Source organism: Bacillus rossius, chromosome 1 (assembly GCF_032445375.1).
Source record: "Bacillus rossius redtenbacheri isolate Brsri chromosome 1, Brsri_v3, whole genome shotgun sequence".
NCBI lineage: Eukaryota > Metazoa > Arthropoda > Insecta > Phasmatodea > Bacillidae > Bacillus > Bacillus rossius.
In genome coordinates, this window is record NC_086330.1 from 156,822,417 (window position 1) to 156,847,907 (window position 25,491).

Sequence of the window (25,491 nt, forward strand, 5' to 3'; positions counted from 1 at the left end):
ATCTATTAATGTTAATATCATCATAACAATCTCCTAATAACGTCAACGTAATCATTTTATCAGTCTCCTACTAAAATGTCAACACAATCAGGATAATAGTTTGCTACACATCTCGTCATAATCAGGGTAACGGTTCCTTTTAATTTCAACATCATTGAGGCAACAGTCTCCCACTAATGCCGATATAATAAGCTTATCATTATCCTACTAATGTCAACACCTTCAATTAAAAGTCTCCTAAAGGATAACAGTCTTATACTACTGTCGACATCATCAGGGTGAGAGTCTCCTACAAATGTCCACATCAGGGAATTTTTCTCCTACTTAGACATCAGGGTAACAATATTCTTCTATTGTAAAGACTGAAACATCAACCGAAACGTTGTGATCTATTCACTTTTGATGTGTGTTAGAACAATACGCCGATAAACCTGAGATTATAAGTGATATTAGGCGGCTTGTATCTCAGTTGCCATAAGTAATTCAGCTGCCGATACACAGTGCCTGGTCCGCCGAGAAGGAGCGTGGAGGACCACGAGGACGGTCCTCACCGCCGGCAGCGGCGGCACATTAGTCCCTCGCTCGGCCGCTAGGGGCAGGGGAGAGGTCTCCGGAATTAGCCCGCTCCCCTTCAACACTACATCAGACAAGCTCCATGCATCACTGTCCTGAGCGCTGCAGTTGAGCTAACCCCCACCCCCTTCCCTTATTGTGTTGTGAATTACGTCAAGATATACTAAACACTACGTTCAAGATAACGTGAGACTCTTCTGACTTTGGAAAAATGAATACATATTTTTTAAACTAATACAATAATATAATTCAGTCACTTCGGTGGTCAAATTTTTGATTAATTAGAGTTGCCACCATGTCCATATTCTACATTTTAAGCTTTATGTAGTGGTATGGAGCACCTTGTTCAGTTTCTGTAAAAAGCGAAAATAGGCCGCACAGAAAACTCTGTGGATACGACTCGTAAACTTGCTCTTCTGTAAAATTTTCAATTATTTTAAAGGGTGTATTACTTTCTTTATGTATGACTAGCTAAATATGGTGCCACATGAATCTATGTTTTGTTTTGTTTGCTACGTCTGACAATATTCAGCTGTCAGAGTATGTCTGTTGCTTGAAGCACCTGTCAAGAAGTCTCACCATACCTTAAACGGATTGTACAAACAGGAGCATATGCAGAATTTCATTTCGTTGTAAGAAGAGGGGAGGGGGAGGTTTGAACTACAACCTTTTTTATCGCTATTTTATTTCAAATTCTTTCTATTTGCTACTGGGAATGATCGATTTCTTTAGATTTTCCCTGTGTAGGTACAAGTATACTGAGAGCCAGATAGATATTCTGTGAGCCCCGAGAGCTACAGGAGTTAAATTTGTCGCCACGGTAAAATGGTTCACGTTTACTCTTTACGGCATTACTTCTTCAGCTTGGCGACATCCACATCCTCCCCCCAAACCCAAAAACATCAATCCTGCCCAGCAACCACGATTAGTCCACAAGCCGACAGTTCCAGCCACCCGCTGGCGAAGCGCAGCTCGAGGACATCTGCCGTCCAGTGACGTCGCTCTGCCGAACAGACACATAATTATACTTCAGTCAGCTGCCATTTACGATAAACAACGGAATTTACCTCGATTTTGTGGGTTGAAGAATTTGTTGTCGATTTAGTGACGTAACATATTCAAACAAACGACTGGAAATATGTACAACTAGCTGAAACTGCCACTTTTAATCCCACAGTGACGCAAGTTAGTGCATGTAATTTATTTTTCGTCTAAAAACAATCGTAATGAGTTAGGCTTATATTATTCAATTTATAATCAATACATACGGAAGAATAATTGATAATAAAATGAATTTATAAAAAACAGAGAACGGTCTTAATGTCCAGCTAGAAAAAAAAACATGTGAAGCCTTGGAGTTGCGCTATTGTTTTTGCTACAAAGCTTTGTAGGTATGTAATATATTTATTTGTAGAGTATGTTATTTCAGTTTGGATATGAAAAAAAAATTAAAAGCACGCGGTTGTCAAATTATGTACGAAATACAATTTCTGTATATAATTATCATAAGGTTAGAGTTTCCGCAGTGTAATTAAGATTGGAATAATCCAGGCGCGACTATCTCAACCCAGTGTGTATTTCAAGCCAATAGCAGCAGCAGTGTCTGAGTTGAATCATTTCGTACAGACAACAGTTTTTTTTTTCAAGTTAATTTATCTAATTTTCTATAAGTAATATTTGCAGAAAAAAAAATATTTAGATTTTATTTATCTGCATTGATGTATTGTTTTAATTTTTATAAGAGGAAAAAGGATGATGAACCGTTTACTGTAGCTTGTCTTCCTCAATTGTTACTCCAAGAAGCAATAATTGTAGACTGAAATACAATTAAATAACTCTTGCTGAAAAACGAGCCATTCTAACGAGTTAAAAAGTGAAGTTAAAAGTGTTCATTAAGTTCACAAGCATTTACTATGGACAACTTTCAGTAACCTTCCGCCACACAAATAAAATGTAGGCCATAACAGCGTGGAACGAACTGTCGCCAGTTTTAGACATGAGTCAGATGACTGTGTTCCTTGGCAAGACGGCAGCTGAAGGTGGAGGGAGTTAACACAGATAAAGCTGCACCTTTCTTCCGGAGCATCCTAGAAACTTCTGAACATTATAAAAATTTCACGTACAGAAATTTTTATATGTTCTCCAATATTTAAAAAAGAATAAATAACAATAAATTAAAAACAAATGCAATTTTCCCCATCTAAAAATTGTCAAATTATGCCTCTAATTGTTTTGTAATTTGTATTTATCATATTGATGACTATGTTCAAAACTATATTTAAAAAATTGAGTTTGCCCGTGGGGGGACCGAACCCACGACCTTCGCGTTATTAGCACGACGCTCTAACCAACTGAGCTAACGGGCCACTTGATTTAGACACTCTAATTGAGGGACTCCAAGTAACTGAGCTAATGTGCCAGTTGTTTTAAGAGGGTACTTGCTGCAATGAAACAGTTGTATCTGTGTATAGGTATATATCTGATATTAATATTTATTTCTGAAATTCTCCGTGGAATAAAATTGACACGAAGCAAGTTAATGAGACAGTGCATATATCTTTCACAAGAGTAAACGAACTACCTAGCGCCACTCGACATCCCGAAAGAGAGAGAGAATTATCACACAGTTATAGTGACGACAGTATTGTGATAGTATAATCGCGATAAAAAAAAACCTTCGAGGAGTTCTATTCCCGCTTAGCACACCAATTAAAAATAATGTTTTGAAACAAATTTGACGGTTCTCAAAAGTACTAGTGGTACCCACTTCCCAAGTCGTAACACGCAGAGTATCACATGATATTTATTTACGAACACCGATTATCACATTGCGTTGTTTACAAACATTGTTGAGAGAACATTAACACCACTGGTGTTACTTCTGAGAACTGTAAAATTACAGATAAGATTCATGAGACAGACTATACATAAAAATGTAAATTTAAGCTCGAAGAAACCAGATGAATTCAATTATTGTGTTGGGGGGGGGGGGGGGGGGCAGTGGTGACTAATATTATCTTCCTTACATGTGTATTATTAATATTTGAAAATCTCTAGATTCTTAATTATCACTATCGTCAGCTTATAGTCAATCATTGACATCCCAGTAATCATCATTATCATTACTATCATCATATCCATGATTTTATCCTTTATATTTATTTCAACACGTCATTTACATTATTGGTCTCAGATCTTCGATATCGTCAGCTTCAGGTTCTTCTATATTGTTCCCTAGTTTGCGGAGACGATAAGAATTTCGTGTGTGTGTGTGTGTGTGTGTATATATATATATATATATATATATATATATATATAATTTCCCATAAGGGCGGAACTTCCTTCTTCCAGTGTATTTTTGATACCTTCGCCAGCTTATAATTTCAGTATAATGAGCGATCAGATTATTTTGTGAAAATAAATGCCCCTAACTATATGTTAGAGTTATGACATTTCTTTGAGATGTTTCAATATAAGTATAATAATATAAATTCATTTCGTGACATTTCAAAAATAATCATTATATAGGTTTGGATAAATTAAATACGGATGAATTTTCAAATGTCACGTATTTAAAACATCCAACGTGATACGACTAGAGCATACGGGGCTCAGCCTAAGGCTAGATCCGAATCGTAATACGCATTTGTATACTTGCGACCTTGCGTACTTCATAAGTCCTTGTGACTTGCTTGACGTATCCGCACGGATACAACGTTTGTATTCTTCAAACAAGATTATCCAGACGAACACGTTGTTTACTTTCAACAAAAAAATTTGATTAACAGGTCAAATTTGAAATAAAAATAGTCATTTTTAACACTTCATTAGCTTCAAACGCATTTACGGCAATCTTCTTTATGATTTTACCTTTGTTTCGTGGTTACGGCTGTATATAGCCCGTGTGGCAAAATTTTCTAATTTTTTATTCATTTTATCTATACCAGTTAAATATAATTATATATGATTTTAGAAATATTTTAATTACTTAAATGCTATATTACATGTAACTTACGAAACGTTTTTCAAAATGGCGACGTGTATTCAACTCGAAGTTTACAGATTCACTTCCATTTCACACAGCTCTTTTGAAATCAATTTCGGGTGGGGGGGGGGGGGGGGGAGAACACGTTTAAGTACACACTTCAGTTGAATTAGAATACGGCCTGATTATTTTTAGTTTGAAACTTGGTTGAGTTATTTCAGTTGTGACAGCCAACATTGACACGTGACTTGAAGCCCGGTCTACGACTGACAAGCCATTGAGCCTTACGTATGACGGGCATGTCGTAGCTAAGGCGTCTTCCAGAAGGCGAAAAAAGATCCATGCTCGCGTTTAGTAGCGAAGCGTCACACCGATGACGCGTCATCCCTATGAGGGGCGAAAAAGAGAACCATGCTCGCCCGGCTGGCTCGGAGCGACGAGGCGCTGCGCCCAGAGGGCTCGGGTTGGGATCTCGGCGCGGCCTGGGCGTCATCACTCGCGCCGCACCTCGGCGATCCTGGGTTCGAGCACCGGCGGGGCATTTCTGCGGCCCGCACTCCCTGTTCCCCCACCCGCGACCCCAGAGTCGACGCTCAGTCACACAGAGAAGAAGGTTTGTTTGAATCAAACAAATATTTGTTAATATATGGCGAAACAAATATTTACTTGGTGGAACAAAATGTTTTGCTAGTTTAAGCAAACTCGGTAAGTAAAAAAAAAATTGTTACACCCAACCAAATATACATTTGAGTTGATAAAATCATTTTGTTGGGTCAACAGAATCTTTCCTTCTACAAAATATTTGTTTGAATTAACAAAATACATTTATTTCGCCATAAATAAACAAATATTTTGTTGAGGCAAATAAACCTTTCTCTCAGTGTAAGTCCTGATTCATACATTTATTCAACTATTGGGATTGTTCCAATGTGTAAACGCATGCTCTCAAACGCATTATTGTTTTTTTTTTTTTTTAATGTGTAATCTCTTAGTTATCGGTGTACGGCATTTGGTAAGCGTAATTCCGTGAAGTCGTAAGTAGGAAGCCGTATAGAATGGAAATGTTTAACTACGGTGCTGCAATTTGTGGTGGGTTGGCACGAACCACAAAGCACAAAGCCAAAGGAAAACTTTATAGCATTAACTGTTTAATGAATTTTAACAAGATGGGTAGTATTTAAAAAAAATTCCTTGTCGAAAGTCAGATCCAAAGCCGGGGTTAAGTATTTTTTTTTCCAAATTATTTTCGCTTTTATCGAGACCTATACATTATATAGTTTAGAATTTTTACCTGCTAATCAAATGATTCAATAGTCGACGTAGCTGTTCCCGCAACAAATTCTAGCGGCGAGTGCGAAAAATACGTGTGATTTGCGACAAGATATGTAGCTCAAATCACAATATTTCTATATTTATCACTATCGGCAATATTTTAAAGAATTTTACGTTAAATTCGGTGTCCGAGTTTCGTATTATGAGTGTATTTGCAACATGACAATTTGCTCGTTTATCAAGGTGAGATGTTACACATCTCTGGCGGGTACTGTTAGACTCGCTCGCATATTTTTTCGACATTAACTATTATTCTAGCGATATTAGTGTGTATTTGTTACGGTAGCACTTTTGCATGTTATGTTTGGTTCCAAATTTTATCACAAATTTTATTCGCAAGCTGTAAAATATCACATAAGTAATCATTATCATGAACACTTGCGCCTTTTTACAGATTTTAGATATAAAACTTTGTGACGTAACATAAAATAAAAGAGAGCCTTCGTGATAGATTTACATAAATGGCCAATAACTCAAAGTAATTTCACAAAATTGAAATAACGTACGTGCCGTGAGACACCGAACCTCAGGGGCCCGCCTAGCCAGGGGTGTGTCTGTGTTGGTGAGGCGGGATGACAAGTGCGACTCTCGCTGGTGCTTCTAGCGCGGTGTCGCCCAGTCTTCTCGTCATGCATAGGGCAACTATGGAATTTAAGTGGTGACCATAACATTATACACTGCTGATAAATGAATATAAAGGTAAAATGCAAGGCTCTTGCATACTTTCAAGAATCTCTAGCTGGCGTTCCATTCTTAAACAATATTCTGAAAACACGGGTTAATTTTTTTTCTTATATTGCACTCCCCCAAAAATACAGTTTATAAACGAACTAAGGAAACAAAACTACTCCGCCCTAAGCGTATTCTTAAATGCTTTTGGTAAACAGACAAAACTCGGATATCTGAGGCAGTTTTAAAAAACGCGTGGTTGTTATTGAATCTCTGCACGCCGTAAGGTAGGCGGGGTCTTGAGTGGCATTTAACTATGTTGTGACGTGCTTTCGTCTTAAAGACATCAATGTTGACAAGAAGTAAATCTCAATACAAATTTTTAAACATTTTCTTTTCTCCATAACTAAATGTATCAACTGCGACCTTCACATTACAACCTAGGTTACACTTTCCTGTTGTGCGCCATCTCTGATCCGTGCAGTTGTTTAATCTCGCCGCCAGCCTCGCCCAATCAACGCCAGCCGTGGGGCGGCTTCGCGTGCTTGCGCGTGGACAGATAAGCCTGGCCGTGGCACGGTTACTAACGAGCTCGTCCTTCGCGACTGCTGGGCCTAATTCTGGTCGCTCAATTGCCGTGGGAGTCAGGCGCTGCGACGGTACAGGCTGTGTGCTCCTTGCCCTCGTCAGATGCAACACATGCTCCGTGTCCGTCGTGTCCGTCGCACGTGCTGGAAGTAGAGGTGGGAGTGAGGCGCTGCGACGGTACAGGCTCTGTGCTCCTTGCCCTCGTCAGATGCGACACACGCTCCGTGTCCGTCGTGTCCGTCGCACGTGCTGGAAGTTGAGATGGGAGTCAGGCGCTGCGACGGTACAGGCTCTGTGCTCCTTGCCCTCGTCAGTTGCAACACATGCTCCGTGTCCGTCGTGTCCGTCCCACGTGTTGGAAGCAGAGGTGGGAGTCAGGCGCTGCGACGGTACAGGCTCTGTGCTCCTTGCCCTCGTCAGTTGCAACACATGCTCCGTGTCCGTCGTGTCCGTCGCACGTGCTGGAAGTTGAGATGGGAGTCAGGCGCTGCGACGGTACAGGCTCTGTGCTCCTTGCCCTCGTCAGTTGCAACACATGCTCCGTGTCCGTCGTGTCCGTCGCACGTGCTGGAAGTTGAGATGGGAGTCAGGCGCTGCGACGGTACAGGCTCTGTGCTCCTTGCCCTCGTCAGATGCAACACATGCTCCGTGTCCGTCGTGTACGTCGTGTCCGTCGTGTCCGTCGCACGTGTTGGAAGTAGAGGTGGGAGTCAGGCGCTGCGACGGTACAGGCTGTGTGCTCCTTGCCCTCGTCAGATGCGACACACGCTCCGTGTCCGTCGTGTCCGTCGCACGTGTTGGAAGTTGAGATGGGAGTCAGGCGCTGCGACGGTACAGGCTCTGTGCTCCTTGCCCTCGTCAGATGCAACACATGCTCCGTGTCCGTCGTGTACGTCGTGTCCGTCGTGTCCGTCGCACGTGTTGGAAGTAGAGGTGGGAGTCAGGCGCTGCGACGGTACAGGCTGTGTGCTCCTTGCCCTCGTCAGATGCGACACACGCTCCGTGTCCGTCGTGTCCGTCGCACGTGCTGGAAGTTGAGATGGAGTCAGGCGCTGCGACGGTACAGGCTCTGTGCTCCTTGCCCTCGTCAGATGCAACACATGCTCCGTGTCCGTCGTGTACGTCGTGTCCGTCGTGTCCGTCGCACGTGTTGGAAGTAGAGGTGGGAGTCAGGCGCTGCGACGGTACAGGCTGTGTGCTCCTTGCCCTCGTCAGATGCGACACACGCTCCGTGTCCGTCGTGTCCGTCGCACGTGTTGGAAGTTGAGATGGGAGTCAGGCGCTGCGACGGTACAGGCTCTGTGCTCCTTGCCCTCGTCAGATGCAACACATGCTCCGTGTCCGTCGTGTACGTCGTGTCCGTCGTGTCCGTCGCACGTGTTGGAAGTAGAGGTGGGAGTCAGGCGCTGCGACGGTACAGGCTGTGTGCTCCTTGCCCTCCTCAGATGCGACACACGCTCCGTGTCCGTCGTGTCCGTCGCACGTGCTGGAAGTTGAGATGGGAGTCAGGCGCTGCGACGGTACAGGCTCTGTGCTCCTTGCCCTCGTCAGTTGCAACACATGCTCCGTGTCCGTCGTGTCCGTCGCACGTGCTGGAAGTTGAGATGGGAGTCAGGCGCTGCGACGGTACAGGCTCTGTGCTCCTTGCCCTCGTCAGATGCAACACATGCTCCGTGTCCGTCGTGTACGTCGTGTCCGTCGTGTCCGTCGCACGTGCTGGAAGTAGAGGTGGGAGTCAGGCGCTGCGACGGTACAGGCTCTGTGCTCCTTGCCCTCGTCAGATGCAACACATGCTCCGTGTCCGTCGTGTACGTCGTGTCCGTCGTGTCCGTCGCACGTGCTGGAAGTAGAGGTGGGAGTCAGGCGCTGCGACGGTACAGGCTGTGTGCTCCTTGCCCTCGTCAGATGCGACACACGCTCCGTGTCCGTCGTGTCCGTCGCACGTGTTGGAAGTTGAGATGGGAGTCAGGCGCTGCGACGGTACAGGCTCTGTGCTCCTTGCCCTCGTCAGATGCAACACATGCTCCGTGTCCGTCGTGTACGTCGTGTCCGTCGTGTCCGTCGCACGTGTTGGAAGTAGAGGTGGGAGTCAGGCGCTGCGACGGTACAGGCTGTGTGCTCCTTGTCCTCGTCAGATGCGACACACGCTCCGTGTCCGTCGTGTCCGTCGCACGTGCTGGAAGTTGAGATGGGAGTCAGGCGCTGCGACGGTACAGGCTCTGTGCTCCTTGCCCTCGTCAGTTGCGACACACGCTCCGTGTCCGTCGTGTCCGTCGCACGTGCTGGAAGTTGAGATGGGAGTCAGGCGCTGCGACGGTACAGGCTCTGTGCTCCTTGCCCTCGTCAGATGCAACACATGCTCCGTGTCCGTCGTGTACGTCGTGTCCGTCGTGTCCGTCGCACGTGCTGGAAGTAGAGGTGGGAGTCAGGCGCTACGACGGAAATTCGTTTGACATAAATTACGGAGACAATACTTTCGTTCTAGTGCCTCTCAGTTTAGTGCCTATTACCGGAGTTAAGACATATTTCCAAAAAAAAAATATTCAAGTTTTCGGTCTGGTGCCTTTCGGCCTAGGTTACCTGCATCTACTTGCCTGCAAATACATTTTTTCATAACTAAATCGCTAATTATAATTTAGGTTCAGCGAGTAGAATTGTAGATTGGTTTAATTTCTCGTTACTCACTTGCCATTTCTGTATTTTGATTGGTAATTTTAGTTTCAATGGAAGTACAATGTTGTTAAAAAAATAGTGATTATTGTTTGATTTGAAACTAAATGTAATCCTACCACTGTAATTTATGAGATTAAAATTTTAACTTAACGGAAAATCTATTGCGGGCGAGAAAATGTGTAATCGTGAAATCACGTTGAAAAGCGCACGAAATTTGCCGCCGACGAGTAGTTAGAAAATTCGCCCAATATGTTTTGCTCTGAAGGTGAACGGCATATTATGAACAATGGGAGCCTTGAAAACATTTCCGCTGGTGCTAGATTTTTTTTTCATGCGAAATGAACAGATTTCTATGACGAGCCCTTTGGTGTTAAGGACATCGTCTGGTGTAAAAACACGTCCAAAAACAGCTGCGACATCAGTTCTGTGAGCACTTCCATTTCGTAGCGGCGAAGAGTGTACATTTGATCCGTTTCCATAGAACAACTCTTTATCCTTGGTTGGTTTGTATCTACAGGTCCCACCAAAAGTTCTAAGACCAGCAATACGTTTAAGATGACAATGTTTTGATTATAAACTTCTGGTAGAAACTACTTGTTATTTTTAATAAATACTTATTAAAATTCTCAATCAATACATTATAAATAACATTCCTAATTGAGCAATTATTTGTTCAAAAATTTAGAATTTATATAAAAATCTTACTACATAAAAGTTTAGTTTTTTTTTTAGATTTTTTAAATAATTGATATAGTACAAATATTTATATATTTGGACAATCCTGTATTTAGTAAAAAAAAATAAAATAACGAAGGAAGAATACTGTGATTTATTCTATAAAGTCGTAATTAGTAAAGAATATTACGTAAACGAATAGCAGTTCAGAGAAAAATTTCTGTCGCCTTTATTTTGCTTTTTATAAAATTTGCTAACCAGGTGTCAAAAGCCATTAAATAGTATGTTTGAAGGATAAAGAAGCATCTTCTTCTAGAACTTTAGAACTCAGTAGAATTTATTACTAGCTGAGCCCCGCGTTTTAAAAGTCAAATTCAACTAAAAAACCGTTCAATTACGAGTCGGACTGGCGCACCAAGGGTTCCGCACCTCCACATCATGCAACGCTTAGATCTAGTCCGTCTCGCACTTGGCTGAATTTTATTAATTTTTGTTGTAATTTAGAGTTTTGACTATAATCACCCTAAGATTGACTGTTTCATGAATTACCGTTTTACGATAGCACTAAATAAAAAAATGTTGAAAAAAATTCTGTTAACAAAACCGCTTTATTGGAAGACGTTTCTCACACACTGTCAAGGGATACTAATGAGACAGGGTGCCTCAACACGGAGTAAATATACTGTTATTGTTTCAGGGTGTTTGGAGGACCTAAAATCTACTGCAATACGTCTTTATAAATAATGTTTCGAGACATTGTTTTCTGCGAGTATGTAAAGATTTTTGGCTCTCGATACATGCGAGCAGCCAACGTAGAGCTGTCCGTGCGAAAAACACGGGATGTATTCCTGCCAATTTTAGTGTTTGTCCTTGAATTTGGTTATCAGTATTTGAAAATGCCACTATCAAAGGGAACTGTGAGCGTTTGAACTGAAAAGGTAGGTAAATTTGTAGTGATAATGGGAATACGTGTTATCAAAAACATCTCTCCTTTGGCTCCTCCGGGGATAATGGTGGTCTGCACAATATGCCTTTTCAGGTCTGTGATGTGTAACCTAGTGCCATTACCACAGCCTCGGTGCATCCAGGTTACGCATCAGTGTGACAGGCACACCGACCTTCTGCTTCAGCTCACGGGACGGCACTCCTGATAACTATATTGAGTTTAAAAACTCAACAGCGAGTGTAGTTGCGTCATAATTTGTCATTACTGTGTCAGTAGAAGTGTAGATGGTCTCCTCACCAGATACTTGATCAAGAATGTGTTATTGATATATCCTCCGTTTTATATACTATGTCCTTATATATATTTATTGATATAAAAAAACTTCCTGGTCTGTGTTGTTACAGAGTGCATTGATAATACTATCCCTCAGGAACCTTCTTTTTTTCCTGGATGAAGGTATTTAGTTTGTAAAAACGGGTTAGAATCAAATGCTAGGCAGTCAAGTTTTATTGACGTTTTAGTGACGTTGATCATCCCACAGAAAGAGAAAAAAATTTCGGGATGAATATTAACTTATGTGTTAATACAGCTTGAAAAAGTAAAAAATAAAATAATAATAATAATAATAATAACACACTCACAACCTTTCGCAAACCCTAGGCAAGACGTGACGGACGCACAAACGATAGCGCAATTAATATTCAAGGCAACGGCATCTATTGGCGAAGTTCAGATATAAACTGTTATTAGCGCCTTTAGTTCGCTAGCCGCCGCGAGCTGCACTAAGCGGACAGCTCTCACCAAGGAGAAGGATAGGAAGTTGCCAGACCTTACTATGTGTATGACCGTGTGGCGGACTTAGAGAAATGACACACATACACGCACTGTTTGTAGGTTTATGACCTATGGTTTTCTGTTATGAAAATGAATTTACCCCTTTTTCACTCCATTAGGGATGGAAGTTCATATATAAGTGGCCTATGTGTTAATACAGGTCATGAGCTAGCTGTATGCCAAATATCCAAATCCGTTCAGCGGTTCCGGCGTTTTTGAGTAACAAACGTACACACTAACTTTAGCATTTATAATATTAATATGATTATAATAATAGTAAGTAATTATGTTTTACTAAAAGTCTTAATATTTTGGTGGAACCTGTAACTGTGGAGAAGATATAACTATTGGCCAAGTGAGTTTTCGATTCCCTCAGTTAATATAAAACTAGCGCACGAAAAATGATGTAAAATGAAATAAATATTTAATTAATACTGAATTTAAAGCGAGTACAGAGTTCAGTCGACTTCAGCTTCTGAAGAATTTTGTTTTGTTTCTGGGTATTTGGGAACTATATCCTTTAGGAATTATTCATTGCTTGAAATTCGAATAATAATTACGAAAACATTTAACTGTCTTTAAAATGATGGTTTTAATCATTTACTTTCCATGAGAAAAATGTAATTAAAAAATATATTTTTTAGGTAAGTTGTTACAATATTTTTAATAAAGTACAGAACTTTGGGGTAAATTAATGACTACCCTCATCTTTCTGAACACCGTTGTATGTTATGTTAAACACCGTGGTTTTAACGAGCTCTTGACAAGTACCTTTGTTTTATATTATAAACTCTTAACTGTAAACCCACTCATTCCCCTTAAGGAAGACGGTTGGGAATTGAAAGGCGCCATATTGGCTTTACCAATTTTGGTGCCATTATTACAATTTATTGTAGTCATTAAAAATGAATTCAATACTAAATGCTAATGATTTCACACGGCAAACTGACTGTACCCGTTAGCAGCTATTCTCTTCAGGCATTATATTAAATTATAAGTACATTATGCTTTGACGAAGGCAATTTTTGACAGTTAAACGACCGAAATATTTTATGGCATAACAATATTTGAAACCAAGGTGCGGTCTTTCGAATCATAGCCCTCTTCGATGGCGCATGTGACGGAGTTTGACATTTTGCTTGTTAAAGTAGTTATCCACTTTCTGTTATCGCAATGGTCAGATATCAAGGAAATTCGTTAGTAATTTCGCGATAGGTTAAATTAAAAATACTTTTATCTTTGTGTTGCGTTTACTATTGCCGCACATTTTATCTAGAACACTTTGGGCCAATGAGGAGCCCTCAATCAAATAAACTTATAGTTTAAAAAAGCTAAATAATCAGCTTTTATCGTTGAACGAACTAAAAATTAAAAAAATAAAATTTTAATTTAAGTTTTTTCCAACAGTCAAATAATGCACCACAACTCTGTATAACTAAATAAGTGGTGTGCTTGCTAACATTTGTTTTAAGTTTCCTATTAATAATATCATTATGATTTATAATAGACTAGCTGTGCCCGCGACTTCGTCCGCGTGGAATAGTGTCTTTGGGTAGCATTTTTAATTATTTAGGCTAATTATTTTACAAATAAGATACATACGTATAAATACTTTAATGAGCTATTTGCAGTGTTTCACTGCAAGTGTTTCACTGCAAACAGCTTATTAAATTATTTAAGTATATAAGTACATAAGGTATAAAGTATTAATATGAGTTTATTTAAGTAGCTAATATCCAAATCTACAACAAATAATAATGACGTAATAACATCTAACTAAATTCGAAAGTAATCTACTTTTTACGAATGAAATAAACAAAACAATGACCCAACTAAAGAAAAAAATATTTAATAACCTAACCCAAAAACTTAAAGTTATTTGTATTTCACGAAGAACGTTAATTAAATAAACAAAAAATAGTGTAAGCAAATCGAATTTTAATCAATTTGCAGTAAATAATAATGAATTTGCAGAGGCAAAAATCAGTATTCGCATTCGTGTGGTACAGTCGTCTGCCCTCATGTGTCTGCCCGTTCGGGTAAGCACACTTAGGCTGGGTTCACAATTGAAAAAATAACAGTAACAGTAACAGTAGGTCGTGTGCATAGGATAAGAACGCCATGTTTCCTAACCTAACGATTCACAATAGCAGAAAGTTGGTCGTGTGCATGGGAGCGAGGTCGTGCGCATAGGAGTGAAATGAATATATTTTATTTCGGTCGCGTACGCATGGCACAACAGCCAATGAGAGAAGAGCAGGGTGCTTTTTTTGGCGGGACTAGAAATATGTTTATATTTATTAACCATATTGTGGTAAGAAAATGTCGAGATAATAAAAGTATTATCGTTATTTTGAAAGTTAATATGTTTATTTACTAACACTGCTAGATGTCGCATAGTTCGCGAAATTTCATTGGCTGAAATTTAACAGTAAGAATTCAATTGTAAACCGATTTCGCAGTTCGCACAGGTCGTGTGCACAGGTCGTGTGAATGGCTTGCTATGCACTCGCTTAATTTTTTTAATTGTGAACCCAGCCTTAGGCATATTTCCCCACATACACCGCGCTGTTCCACGCCGTGCTCCGCCCCCCCCCCCCCCCCCCCCCTCCCGTGCGGCTGCACAGCGCTCATTGTGTACGGCGCGGTGCTTGGCAATTTTCTTATTCGCGTTGACTTCAGTTTAACATTTTGTAATGACTCCGTAAATGTTACATCAGAATAGCTCTAATATTTTGTCTCTTGTCGCAAACTTATAAAACATTCACATAAACCTTACATATTTCCATACAAACTTTAATCCCCTATTCCCTATTGTTATTTTACACCCTTGAGGGTAAAATTTTTACAAACTTTGAAATTCATATTTATTTATATCGAATCAACAGCCTAAAAAAATAAGTTTCAAGCTTCTAGCTCTAAAAATGACGATACTTCCATACAACTTTTCATACCCTCTTTGCAACCCCTTACATCCATTTTTTCGCATTAAAAAGTAGCCTATGTCCTTTCTCAGGATCACTAAACTATATGTGTACCAAATTTCATTAAAATCGGTTTCTGTAGTTTTGGCGTGAAAGCGCGACAGACAGACAGACAGACAGACAGACAGACAGACAGACAGACAGAGTTACTTTCGCATTTATAATATAAGTAAGGATTTTCTATCACTGATTTTAGGACATAGTCAATAATAAATTTTTAGGATATTTCGAAAATTTTACGACATAGCCATTACGAAAATGTATAAATGAATTTAATAACAATAATGAACTTAAAATTAGTAATGTGGTGCTTCAGGGGCGCAAATCTTTAGGATTCGCAAGAAATTTCCTGAAAAAAAAGGGGGGGTCGCGAATTTTCACGTGAGGTTAACCGACACGTCATCTCTGGATTGGGTGCTTGTATGCTGTACACTGCCCATATTGTGGCCTACATGCATGCAATAAGCAGAAAACTTTAGTATATACAGAAAGTTTTCCGTAATACATAGTTTTGACATGAAACACGTTTCACAGTCACGCTTTTGCAAGTGCAGGCAGCCCCCCTTAGTGAGGGGATTCTTAACTCCAGGGGGCCCGGGCCCCCCTGGCGCACAAACCCCCCCCCCCCCCCATCCTGGGGATATACGCTCAGGTGGTGCTTGATATCAATCGTCTTAAATTTTATATCACTAATTTTAGGATAAAGTCATAACTATAATGAAAAAAAAAGAGCAACCAGAGCTCTTAGTTAGATAGAATTGTGTTTCATTATCTGGCTGTTGGACAAAAAACTTAAATTTAAATTTTTAATTTTTATTTCATTCATTGATAAAAGCTTGTTATTTTAATTTTTTTAAACTTTAAGTTTATTTATTTTCTTGGTCTCAAAATAAAATAAAAATATAGAATATGATAAATTGAAACAAATTAAAATTATCAAATATGAGTGATTAAAGTATTTATTTGTTACAATGAGCTTAAAATTAGTCATTAACTTTCACCTAATACAGTCGTTTCAGCGAATGCTTAAACATTGCATGTAACTTTTCTTGTTATCTTAGAGCAATCAAGTTCTTCTACTCGGAGACCATTAAGTGACTTTACGTGACTAAAAGCTACATAAGCCTTTCCGGCAGCAAAGAGACGCGATGCCAAATAAACAATTGCATAATCTACAATGCAGCCTTGCATTTTATGCATGGTAGATGCCCAACTCAGTATTAATGGCAACATTCGCCTTTCAGCAGTACTATAGCGGTATTTTGCTGGAAACTGAATGGCTATTGGTTTAATTATATGTACACCATCTGTGCCGAAATGAAAACGGGCTGATAGAATGTCCGTATCATACACTTGATCATGCCGGAATAGTGGCCAGATAATTTCAGATATAGTACCCATGTTGCCATTAACGAACCCCGGGAACATTTTCCCCCATAACCCAAACTCGGAAACACTCTAAATCAAAAAGAAAATATTTTTGAAATTTAGAGGCATTAGCCCCCCCCCCCCCTCCTTCCGAGGGAAAGAAAGTCAAACCCTGGGCACATTTTAAACCATAATCCGAGTTCGGAAACACTCTAAATCAAAAAGAATATATTTTTTTGAAATTTTCTAAATTTAGTGGCATTACACTCTCCCTATGAGGGGGGGGGGGGGGGTAAGTCGAACCCCGGGAAATATTTTCCACCATAACCCGTCCTTTTGAATCGGAAACACTCCAAATGGAACTTTTTTTTCGAAATTTTGAGTCTTTAACCTCCTCCCCCCCCTCCTCAGGGTAACAGTTGACCCCGGGACAAATTCCCACCATGCCCCTACCTCATGGATATACACAAAGCCTGGTTATTACCCATAGCTCCAAATTAGTGGTTTTTTGACCCTCTGACCCCATTCTTCCTTAACTCTTAAGGTCTTAAGTTATCAAAATATTGTATTCTCAGAGGTTCTTTTTACATAGGCAAAATTTCATCACATTCGGACTTCGAAAAGTCGGTACAAATTGAATGGAAAGATTTTATTACATAGTTCAGTCAAACATACGAGCTGTAGCTATTAAATAACGAGACTGGCGCTGTAAAAATTTAATGTTAATTTCATACATATTTACTAATATTTACCCCTCCTCTATCACTACAACACTCCATGCGAATCTTCCATTGTTGGAAACAGTGCTGGAAGTCTTCTTCTGTCAGCTCCTAAAGACGCATGGCGCTTTTTCTTTCACGGCTTCAACGAACTGAAATCTTGTTCCTTTTAATGCAGATGTCACCTTAGGAACCAGACAGAAGTCGCACGGTGCAAGATCCGGCGAGTAAGGCGGAGGGTCTAGCACTGGGATGCTGTACTTGGCTGGAAACCTCTTGACAGACGATGCGGAATGAGCCGGCTCATGTCTTGGTGAAGAACCCATGACTTGTCCTTCCACAATTCGGGTCGTTATTTCCTTATTCTTCCACGGAGTTCAGCAAGAGCGTGTAGGTAGTACTGTTGAATAATAGTTTGGCCTTCAGGAACCTAGTGAAGATACAGAATCTCATAAATATTGGAAAAAAAATCATTGCTATGAATTTTTAATTACTCATTCGAACCTTTTTTTGCTCTCGGAGACCTTGGGCTCTTCCACTGCACGGATTGGCACTTCGTTTCAGGGTCATAAGTAAAAAAACCACGATTCGTCACATGTTATTATCCTTTCCGATAAGTTTGGGTCATTTTCCATGGCAATCGAAGTGCCAGTACAAACATTTTTGCGAGCTTCTTGTTGTTCAAACGTGAGAATTTTAGGCACCATTTTGGCACACACTTTTTGCATGTTTAAATTGTAATGTAAATTTTTCCGTACGGATTCTTTGTCAATTCCTACAATTTCAGTAATCGCTGACGGTCAGATCGAACCAGATTACCTATTTTTTTCGATATTGTCATCCGTTTTTTGACGTGGAAGGGCGACCCGGGCGTGAATCATTTTCAACGTCTTCTCGGCCATCTTGAAAACGCTTAAACCACTGAGACACACGTGGACGCGATAAACACAGGGGCGTAGGAACCGGGGGGGGGGGGACAGGGGGGACGTGTCCCCCTGAACTTTTTGGGTGGAGGGGACTGCCCTCCCCCCAACTTTCTAGACCGTGATATTTTTATTTTATAATATTATTCTGCCCAACTATATTTGTAATTTCTTCACTCATCAAATTTTATCTTAAGGAAACAATAATAATTTTAACATCGATGTATCCAATGGTTAGATACAAAAACTGCTTAAAAAGCGCTATTTTGCACTTTTAAAATCAAAATTTTCCGGTGGAGGACCCCCGTCTTAGTAAGAGGGGAATGGGTTTACATGACATCAAAATCATTATTTGTCCCCCCCCAACTTTATGAAAACAGCTACGCCAATGGATAAACATTCATTGTCATACACTTCCTTCAATAAATTATAAGTTTAATTTGCGGAGTTTCCAAGTTTCATTGGAAATTTCACAAGAAATCGTATCTCGAATGTCACATTTAACATTTTCCCGACGAAACACAAAAACAACCTCCGATGCGAACGAAGGCTACGGATATACGTTTTTTTTTTAAACTGAAGTGAGAGGCACTGCATTTCAAAACAAAAAGCTTCACGCTACACGCTGTCGGTCACTAGCGTCTAACGCATGCGTCCTTCTTCTGTAGCAGCGACAGTCTCGTTATTTATTAGCCACACCTCGTACATACAGGTGAAACTAATAAAAGCGTGGTAATAACATTTAAAATTAATTTCTTGCCCAACAGCCGAATAATGCACCACAACTCTGTATAACTAAAAGCGTGGGGTGCTCTCTTCTTTCATTTTCGTAATGACTATATCCAAAACTTAGTAATATAAAATTTAAGACAAATGATATCCAGCATCCCTTTACTAATTTTAAGTTCATTATTATTACTAAGTTTATAAAGTAATTTTTGTAATGACTATATCCTAAAATCTTCGTATTGACTATACCCTAACATTAGTGATAAAAAAACTATAACAAATCATTTTGTTATTACTGATAAAAATTTGAAGATAAATGATTTCAAGCACCATATTATTATTTATGAAATTCATATTGTTATTAACTTCATATATTCATTTTCATAGAGACTACATCCAAAAAATAGTGATAGAAAATTTAATACAAATGATATAAAGCACCCCATATTTTTAATTACACAGAGTTGTGGTGCATTATTCGGTTGTTGGACAAAAACTTAATTTCCAATTTTATTTTTGAATTTTTAGTTCATTCAAAGAAGAAAAAGTTTTTTTAGTTCTTTAAACTATAAGTTCATTTTATTATTTTTGGTCTCTAAATAAAATTTTGAAATGTTTGATACATTTGTCATTACCCATTTTGACTGCAGACATTAATTAATAACAATCAAAGCAACAATGGTTTTAGCTTGACAGTTAACAATTATTATGAATTTAAATAACAAACGTATAGTTTTGAAAAACTAATTTTAAGGAAGACTGATCTAAATTCATGAGTTCTAGGTAAAATGAAAGCTTTTGACCGTCTTTCAAGTATATATCTACAGGCTTGAAACTGGGCAGGAATGTTCTTTATATTACATACACATTAACTGAGCACGGGGTTTTCCTAAAATCAGCCTCCAAGGCGGGTTACGGGAATGTTAAAGATTTTAGGGCTTTAACACCTCCCCCGGCACATTTCCCACCATAACCATACTTTTTTTATTGGAAACACTCCAAATATAAAAAAGCGTTGATGTTTAAAATTATCAAAATTCTGGGTTTTTAACCCCCTCCCCCTCCCTAGGGTAACAGTCGACCCCGGGGAAAATTCCCATTATGTCCCGACCTCATGGATACACAAAAAGAATGATTAGGTACTACCTATAGCTCGAAATAAGTGGATTTATGAATTACTGAACATTCGATTAAATTTTCCATGGTTGAAAACAGTTATGTTTCAATGAAACATCAATTAAAATATAAAATATGCGCCAATTTTCGTAAAAAAATACTAAGTTTTTATTTCGAAAAACGTATTTCATATAGGTAAGCCATAATAATCATAGCCATGTGTTGTATAAAGATAGAATATTATTCTTGTAGTATTACGAACTATTTCTTAGCAACTGGTTTCTAAAGGAAGATTTGGTTGAAGTACAGAAAATGTTTTTCTGTGTAAATGACTTTGAACTCGCAGATCTGTCCAGTTCCTAGCAATAGTTTTCCCTGTCCTAGAACCAACTGTGTATCACCGCGCACTGAGTGAGAGCAGCGCGCAAACATCTGCCGCCGAGTGTACAGAACGTATGTGTGAGCCGGGATGAGCTGTGCAGCTTTACCTTCGGTAGTGGGTTATATTCACATCCGCCTCAATTAGAATGTCTCCTCGAACGAGGGGCGTAAGTGCCGCAGCATACAGAAGGCTCTATTACGTTGTGCACTTGCTGCGGCATAAAGGCGTGCGCCATTAGGGGACTTGATACGCAGCTAAGTGGCACGCTAAACGTGGCATGCCACTCAAAAACTAATCCTAAATCCTTAGTACCAATATTACAATCAGATTTGTGCAAATTATTACAATTTGTGGAATTAACCAGTTTAAAATACACTCTGTTCAGATAAGTTACAATTTTTTTTATGTGAAACATCTTAGTTCTCGGTATACAGCATTTGGTAGGAGTAATTTCGTGAACGGAGCGGAAGTAGCATGGAACGGAAATGTGTAACCACGATGCTGCCATCTGTGGCTGATGACGCGAACCAAATATCACAAAGCCTAAGGGAAACTGTTTAGTGAATTTTAACAAGATGGACAGTATTATAATAACAAAATTCCTTGTTGAGAATCAGGTCCAAAGCAGGGGCGTAGAATTTTTTCAAATCTTTTCCTCTTTTATAAGAGCCTTTTCATTATATAATTTAAAATTTCGCTCTGCAACTGAAACGATTCAAGAGTGGTTGTAGCTGCTCCGCAACGAATTCTAGCGGCGGGTGCGGAAATTATGTGTGATTCGCTACCAGAAAAGTAGTTGAAAACACAGTTTGCGTATTTTAATATCCCTCGGTATTATTTTAAAGAACTATACGTATATTTCGTGTCCGAGTTTCGTATTACAAGTGTATTTGCAACACGAGACCACAAGTATTTGCTCGTTACTGAGGTTAGTTGTTTCACATCTCTGGCGAGTACTGAAAGACACTCTCACATTTTATTTTTTATGTGCTTCAGTGATAAATCAGAGTTTGACAACTAAATATTGTTAAATAATAAACAAACTTTTACAAGTTCGTGTATAGCAGCAGACTAGCTAATCATGTGTCAATAATTATTTTGTTGTTTTTTACGAGACATTTCAGCTGTCAAAGTCGGAATGTTTACTGAAGCACACGTCGATAATGTAACACTGTAATTTGAACGGAGTGTAACATTAATATTAATGATGACATTTACTGACAAAATTTAGTAATTTCAACATATACTTACTCTAGAGTCTAGAAAATTGTTCCGAATTTTCCCTGACTGCGCGGTTCAACGGTCCAACCAAACATTATTCATTGTATTATCAATCAATATTGTAAGATACACTAAATATATAAAACTACGAGAACTTAAGGAAACACCACAAAATACAGTCTAAACTGTTATCATTCCAATCAATCTGTAATATAGGCCTAATTATAAATAACACTTTGAAACTGATTTTAACCATGAGTAGTATACGAATGTTCATCCTGCGGCAGGCTTCAGGCTGTGGCGTGTGGTGTCGGTGTCCGCCATCTTGGATATGTGACGTCACGACGGCAAAAATTCCTCAAAATTCCTCAAAATTGACTCAAAAGGACTCAAAAATTCCCGTTTTAAGAAAAATTTTCCCGTTTTCGAGGGAAAAATTCCCGTTTCGAGGGAAAATTTCCCGTTTTATTCCGTAAAAATCCCAGCAGCTAGAAATGTCCATATGTAGGCTTAAGCATCCATGTCTACAGCCTCAGATAAGCCTCAACATGGATGATGTCACCGTTGCAATTTCCGTTACGCCCGCCATCTTTATCCGACGCCTGGCGTCGGCGCGTGGAGCCGAGAGCCGAGCCACATCTCTGACGTCACGTCTATCTGTGACGTCACGGCGACCATCTTGGATGAGCGTAACGGGACACAGCGTAACGGGACAAGTAGTACCGCGACTTTGACCATGACCTTGACACCGGCGGCCATTTTGGATCCGCCATCTTGGATCAGCCATTTTGGATGTCGTCATTGTGTTTTCTCGAACATTCCGGCGATGTGTTTTCCGACATATTGGATGATGACGTCACATTTGCAATTTCCGTTACGGTCACCATCTTTAACTTTTTTATTTATTATCCGATTTTAATGGGAAAAAAATTAAAATTTCTAAAAAAATTCAATTAATAAAATTTTAATAAAAAATATTTAAAAATTGTACTTTTACGACATGGAGCTCGAAGTCCTCGGTTTGAACCCGCTGAGGGCAAAAAATAAAACATCAGATCCTTCCTCCACGGAAGTCACCTACAGACTATCCTACCACCAATAACAAGGAATTTTCCATCAGCTGGTATGACATCATGTCCGCCATCTTGTCTTCGTATGCAGAAGACCACCATCTTGTTGTAGTCTGCTAGAGTGCGCTGACAGCAGGTTAGTTGATTTCTCACCCGCTAGAGTGCAGTAATCATTTATTATTGATGTGTCACCCGCCATCTTGTCATTTGGCCGCCATCTTGGAATCGTGTAATTATTTAGCTAGGAATTCGGGAAAAATTCCAAAATTAATTAAATAAATCACTCATCATTTTACAGATTGATTCGATCCGCTCCCGTCCTCGGTTCGATACCCGATCGATGCAATAATGTTTAATTTTATGAAAAAATAATAATTTCAATATACCATGTTCAACATTCTTAAAGAGACTTTAAAACCTCTACTACCATCATCCTATAAGCCATCAACACCACCATCTTGGAAAATTCGTAATTATATTGCTAGAGATTCGGGAAAAAGTTCAGAAATCATTAAATAAATTTCCAATCAATATACTGATGAATTAGATCGACTAAAGTCATTGGTACGATCTAGGATGATGCAAAAATATTAAATATAACATCAATTTAACATAATAGTAACAGGTTTGAGGAATTAAACACCGCAAGTTCTTTTTACAAACATAATTTTTATTACATAATTTCTATTCTACTACAGGATCACTTATGAAAGCTAGCAAATTTATAATCAATCATTTAGTTCCGCATCGGTGTGAAATGACTAATTCTTAGCTCCAATCGGTTTATACTAGACAGAGTCCAACCAGAACCTTTACTGACATAGTTCTCCTCTTCTTGACAGAGTTTCTGGATACCGTTTTTAACAGTTTGCTTCACATCGTCAGAACTGTAAATTACTGTAGCCGATGTTTTGAATGCACACTTCTTCACTTTGTCATCTAACGGATATGCTTTCCATATAGACAGTCCAACCACAAGTTATATTTTAATGGACCGTTTGTTGCTACGTCATCAGTAAGCTGATTGATTATGTCCGGTCTGATATCATCAAGAAAAGTACAAATGTCCTTCGACTCACCGAACGTATTTAGATAATAGTAGTCTTTCAACGTTCCACGAAATGCAGACTGCGCCAAGTAGAAGCCATTATCGTTTACTTGTAATGCACCGAACACAATCTTAGGTTTATTTTCATGTTCAGACGTCATAGCAATCGGTTTCTGCACATCTGTTTTTTTGCTTGTACGCTCACGAGTCTCCAATCTAAAGCGTGGAGTCGTAATTGCTGCAGGTAGTTCAGCAGTAGACGCACGGATTTCACCTTTACAGTTTATCGCATGTCGGCGCAAATTATCGATTCGAGTAAACCATTTAAGGCACTCATCACAGCGAAACTTCATGCGAGAACGATTCTTCATGCATTTGCTCCGCTCATGTCTTCGTGCATCATGAAAAAATGCGAACGACGTATCACAGTAGCTAAAAGGATGCCTAGTTGAAGACAAACCCGATCCAGATGACGTTTTAACTGTGGTTGTACCATTTCCAGGCATGCTCTTATGCACATCGATGCATCGTTGTTGCACCGTTACCTTTACTTTCTGCCGCTCTGCAGGACCTTTACATGTCTCCAAGTGATGCTTCAAATTAGCATTTCTTGTAAATTGCTTGCGACACTTAATACAGCCAAACATTTTACGATAAGGGTTCTTAGCACATTCTCTCTTCTCATGTCGACGAGCATTGCTGATGTTTGAGAAAATCTTGTCACAGTAACGACATCGATGTTCGTTAGCTGTTGAGGATTCGTCATCCATTGAAGTCTCCATCGAGGGCGAAACAGCGTCCGTTGAGGTTTCCTGTACAGCCCGCACTACCGGCATTAAAGTCTCTTCTGCTGGTGGTATCATGTCTGTCGAAGTCTCCTCCAGTGTTGTCGTCGTCGTTGCCAACGGGATCTGCTCCTTCTCCGTCGTAGCTGTCGTCAAAGTTCTCGTAGTCGATGGTACAACATCCATCGAGTTCGCCGTTAAAGTCGGTAAAGATGCCATCGAGTTCGCAAGAACAGGTAATTACGCAACTTATGCACCAGAAGAAACAAACTAGGTGATCCATACACCGTCGACGTCAGTAACAAACTGAGCGTCCTGCTGTCTAGTACTCGCTTATATACATGCACCGTATGGAATAATACGATAGTCAAATCAAGAACCATTTACTATAATACTAGAGTCAAAACATCATTAAAAATAGAAGGACATTCAACGAAAAGGCAGCACATTTGGAAAAACCGCCAACGAAAAGGCAGCACATTTGGAAGCACCAACAACGAAAAGGCAGCACATTTGGAAGCACCACCAACGAAAAAGCAGCACATTTTGAAGCACCGCCAACGAAAAGGCAGCACATTTGGAAGCACCGACAACGGAAAGACAGCACATTTGGAAGCACCGACAACGGAAAGACAGCACATTTGGAAGCACCGACAACGAAAAGACAGCACATTTGGAAGCACCGACAACGAAAAGGCAGCACATTTGGAAGCACCGCCAACGAAAAGGCAGCACATTTGGAAGCACCGCCAACGAAAAGGCAGCACATTTGGAAACACCGCCAACGAAAAAGCAGCACATTTGGAAGCACTGACAGCGAAAATGCAGCACATTTGGAAGCACCATCAACGTAAAGGCAGCACCGTTAACG

At 39.8% G+C, this 25,491-nt stretch overlaps 1 protein-coding gene and 1 non-coding gene across 2 annotated transcripts; both read right to left on the bottom strand.

Annotated features, from left to right (window-relative positions):
* Positions 1-2,865: 2,865 nt before the first annotated feature.
* Positions 2,866-2,939, bottom strand: Trnai-aau (transfer RNA isoleucine (anticodon AAU)). The gene has a single exon. It is a non-coding gene; the product is annotated as a tRNA-Ile (tRNA).
* Positions 2,940-5,050: 2,111 nt separating this feature from the next.
* On the bottom strand, positions 5,051-9,839 carry LOC134538236 (dentin sialophosphoprotein-like). The gene is made up of 9 exons (XM_063379420.1): positions 9,833-9,839; positions 9,362-9,553; positions 9,132-9,323; positions 8,778-8,987; positions 8,442-8,633; positions 7,983-8,174; positions 7,541-7,714; positions 7,223-7,396; positions 5,051-5,118 (listed from the first exon to the last, which is right to left on the bottom strand). The coding sequence occupies exons 1-9, from the start codon at positions 9,837-9,839 to the stop codon at positions 5,051-5,053; spliced, it is 1,401 nt and encodes a 466-aa protein (XP_063235490.1).
* Between the last annotated feature and the right edge of the window lie 15,652 nt (positions 9,840-25,491).

Coding starts and splice junctions, on each gene's coding strand:
- LOC134538236 (XM_063379420.1), bottom strand. Junction 7,715..7,982: donor GGGCAAGGAGCACAGAGCCT/GTACCGTCGCAG, acceptor CTCAACTTCCAG/CACGTGCGACGGACACGACG. Junction 5,119..7,222: donor GGGCAAGGAGCACACAGCCT/GTACCGTCGCAG, acceptor GTGGGGGAACAG/GGAGTGCGGGCCGCAGAAAT.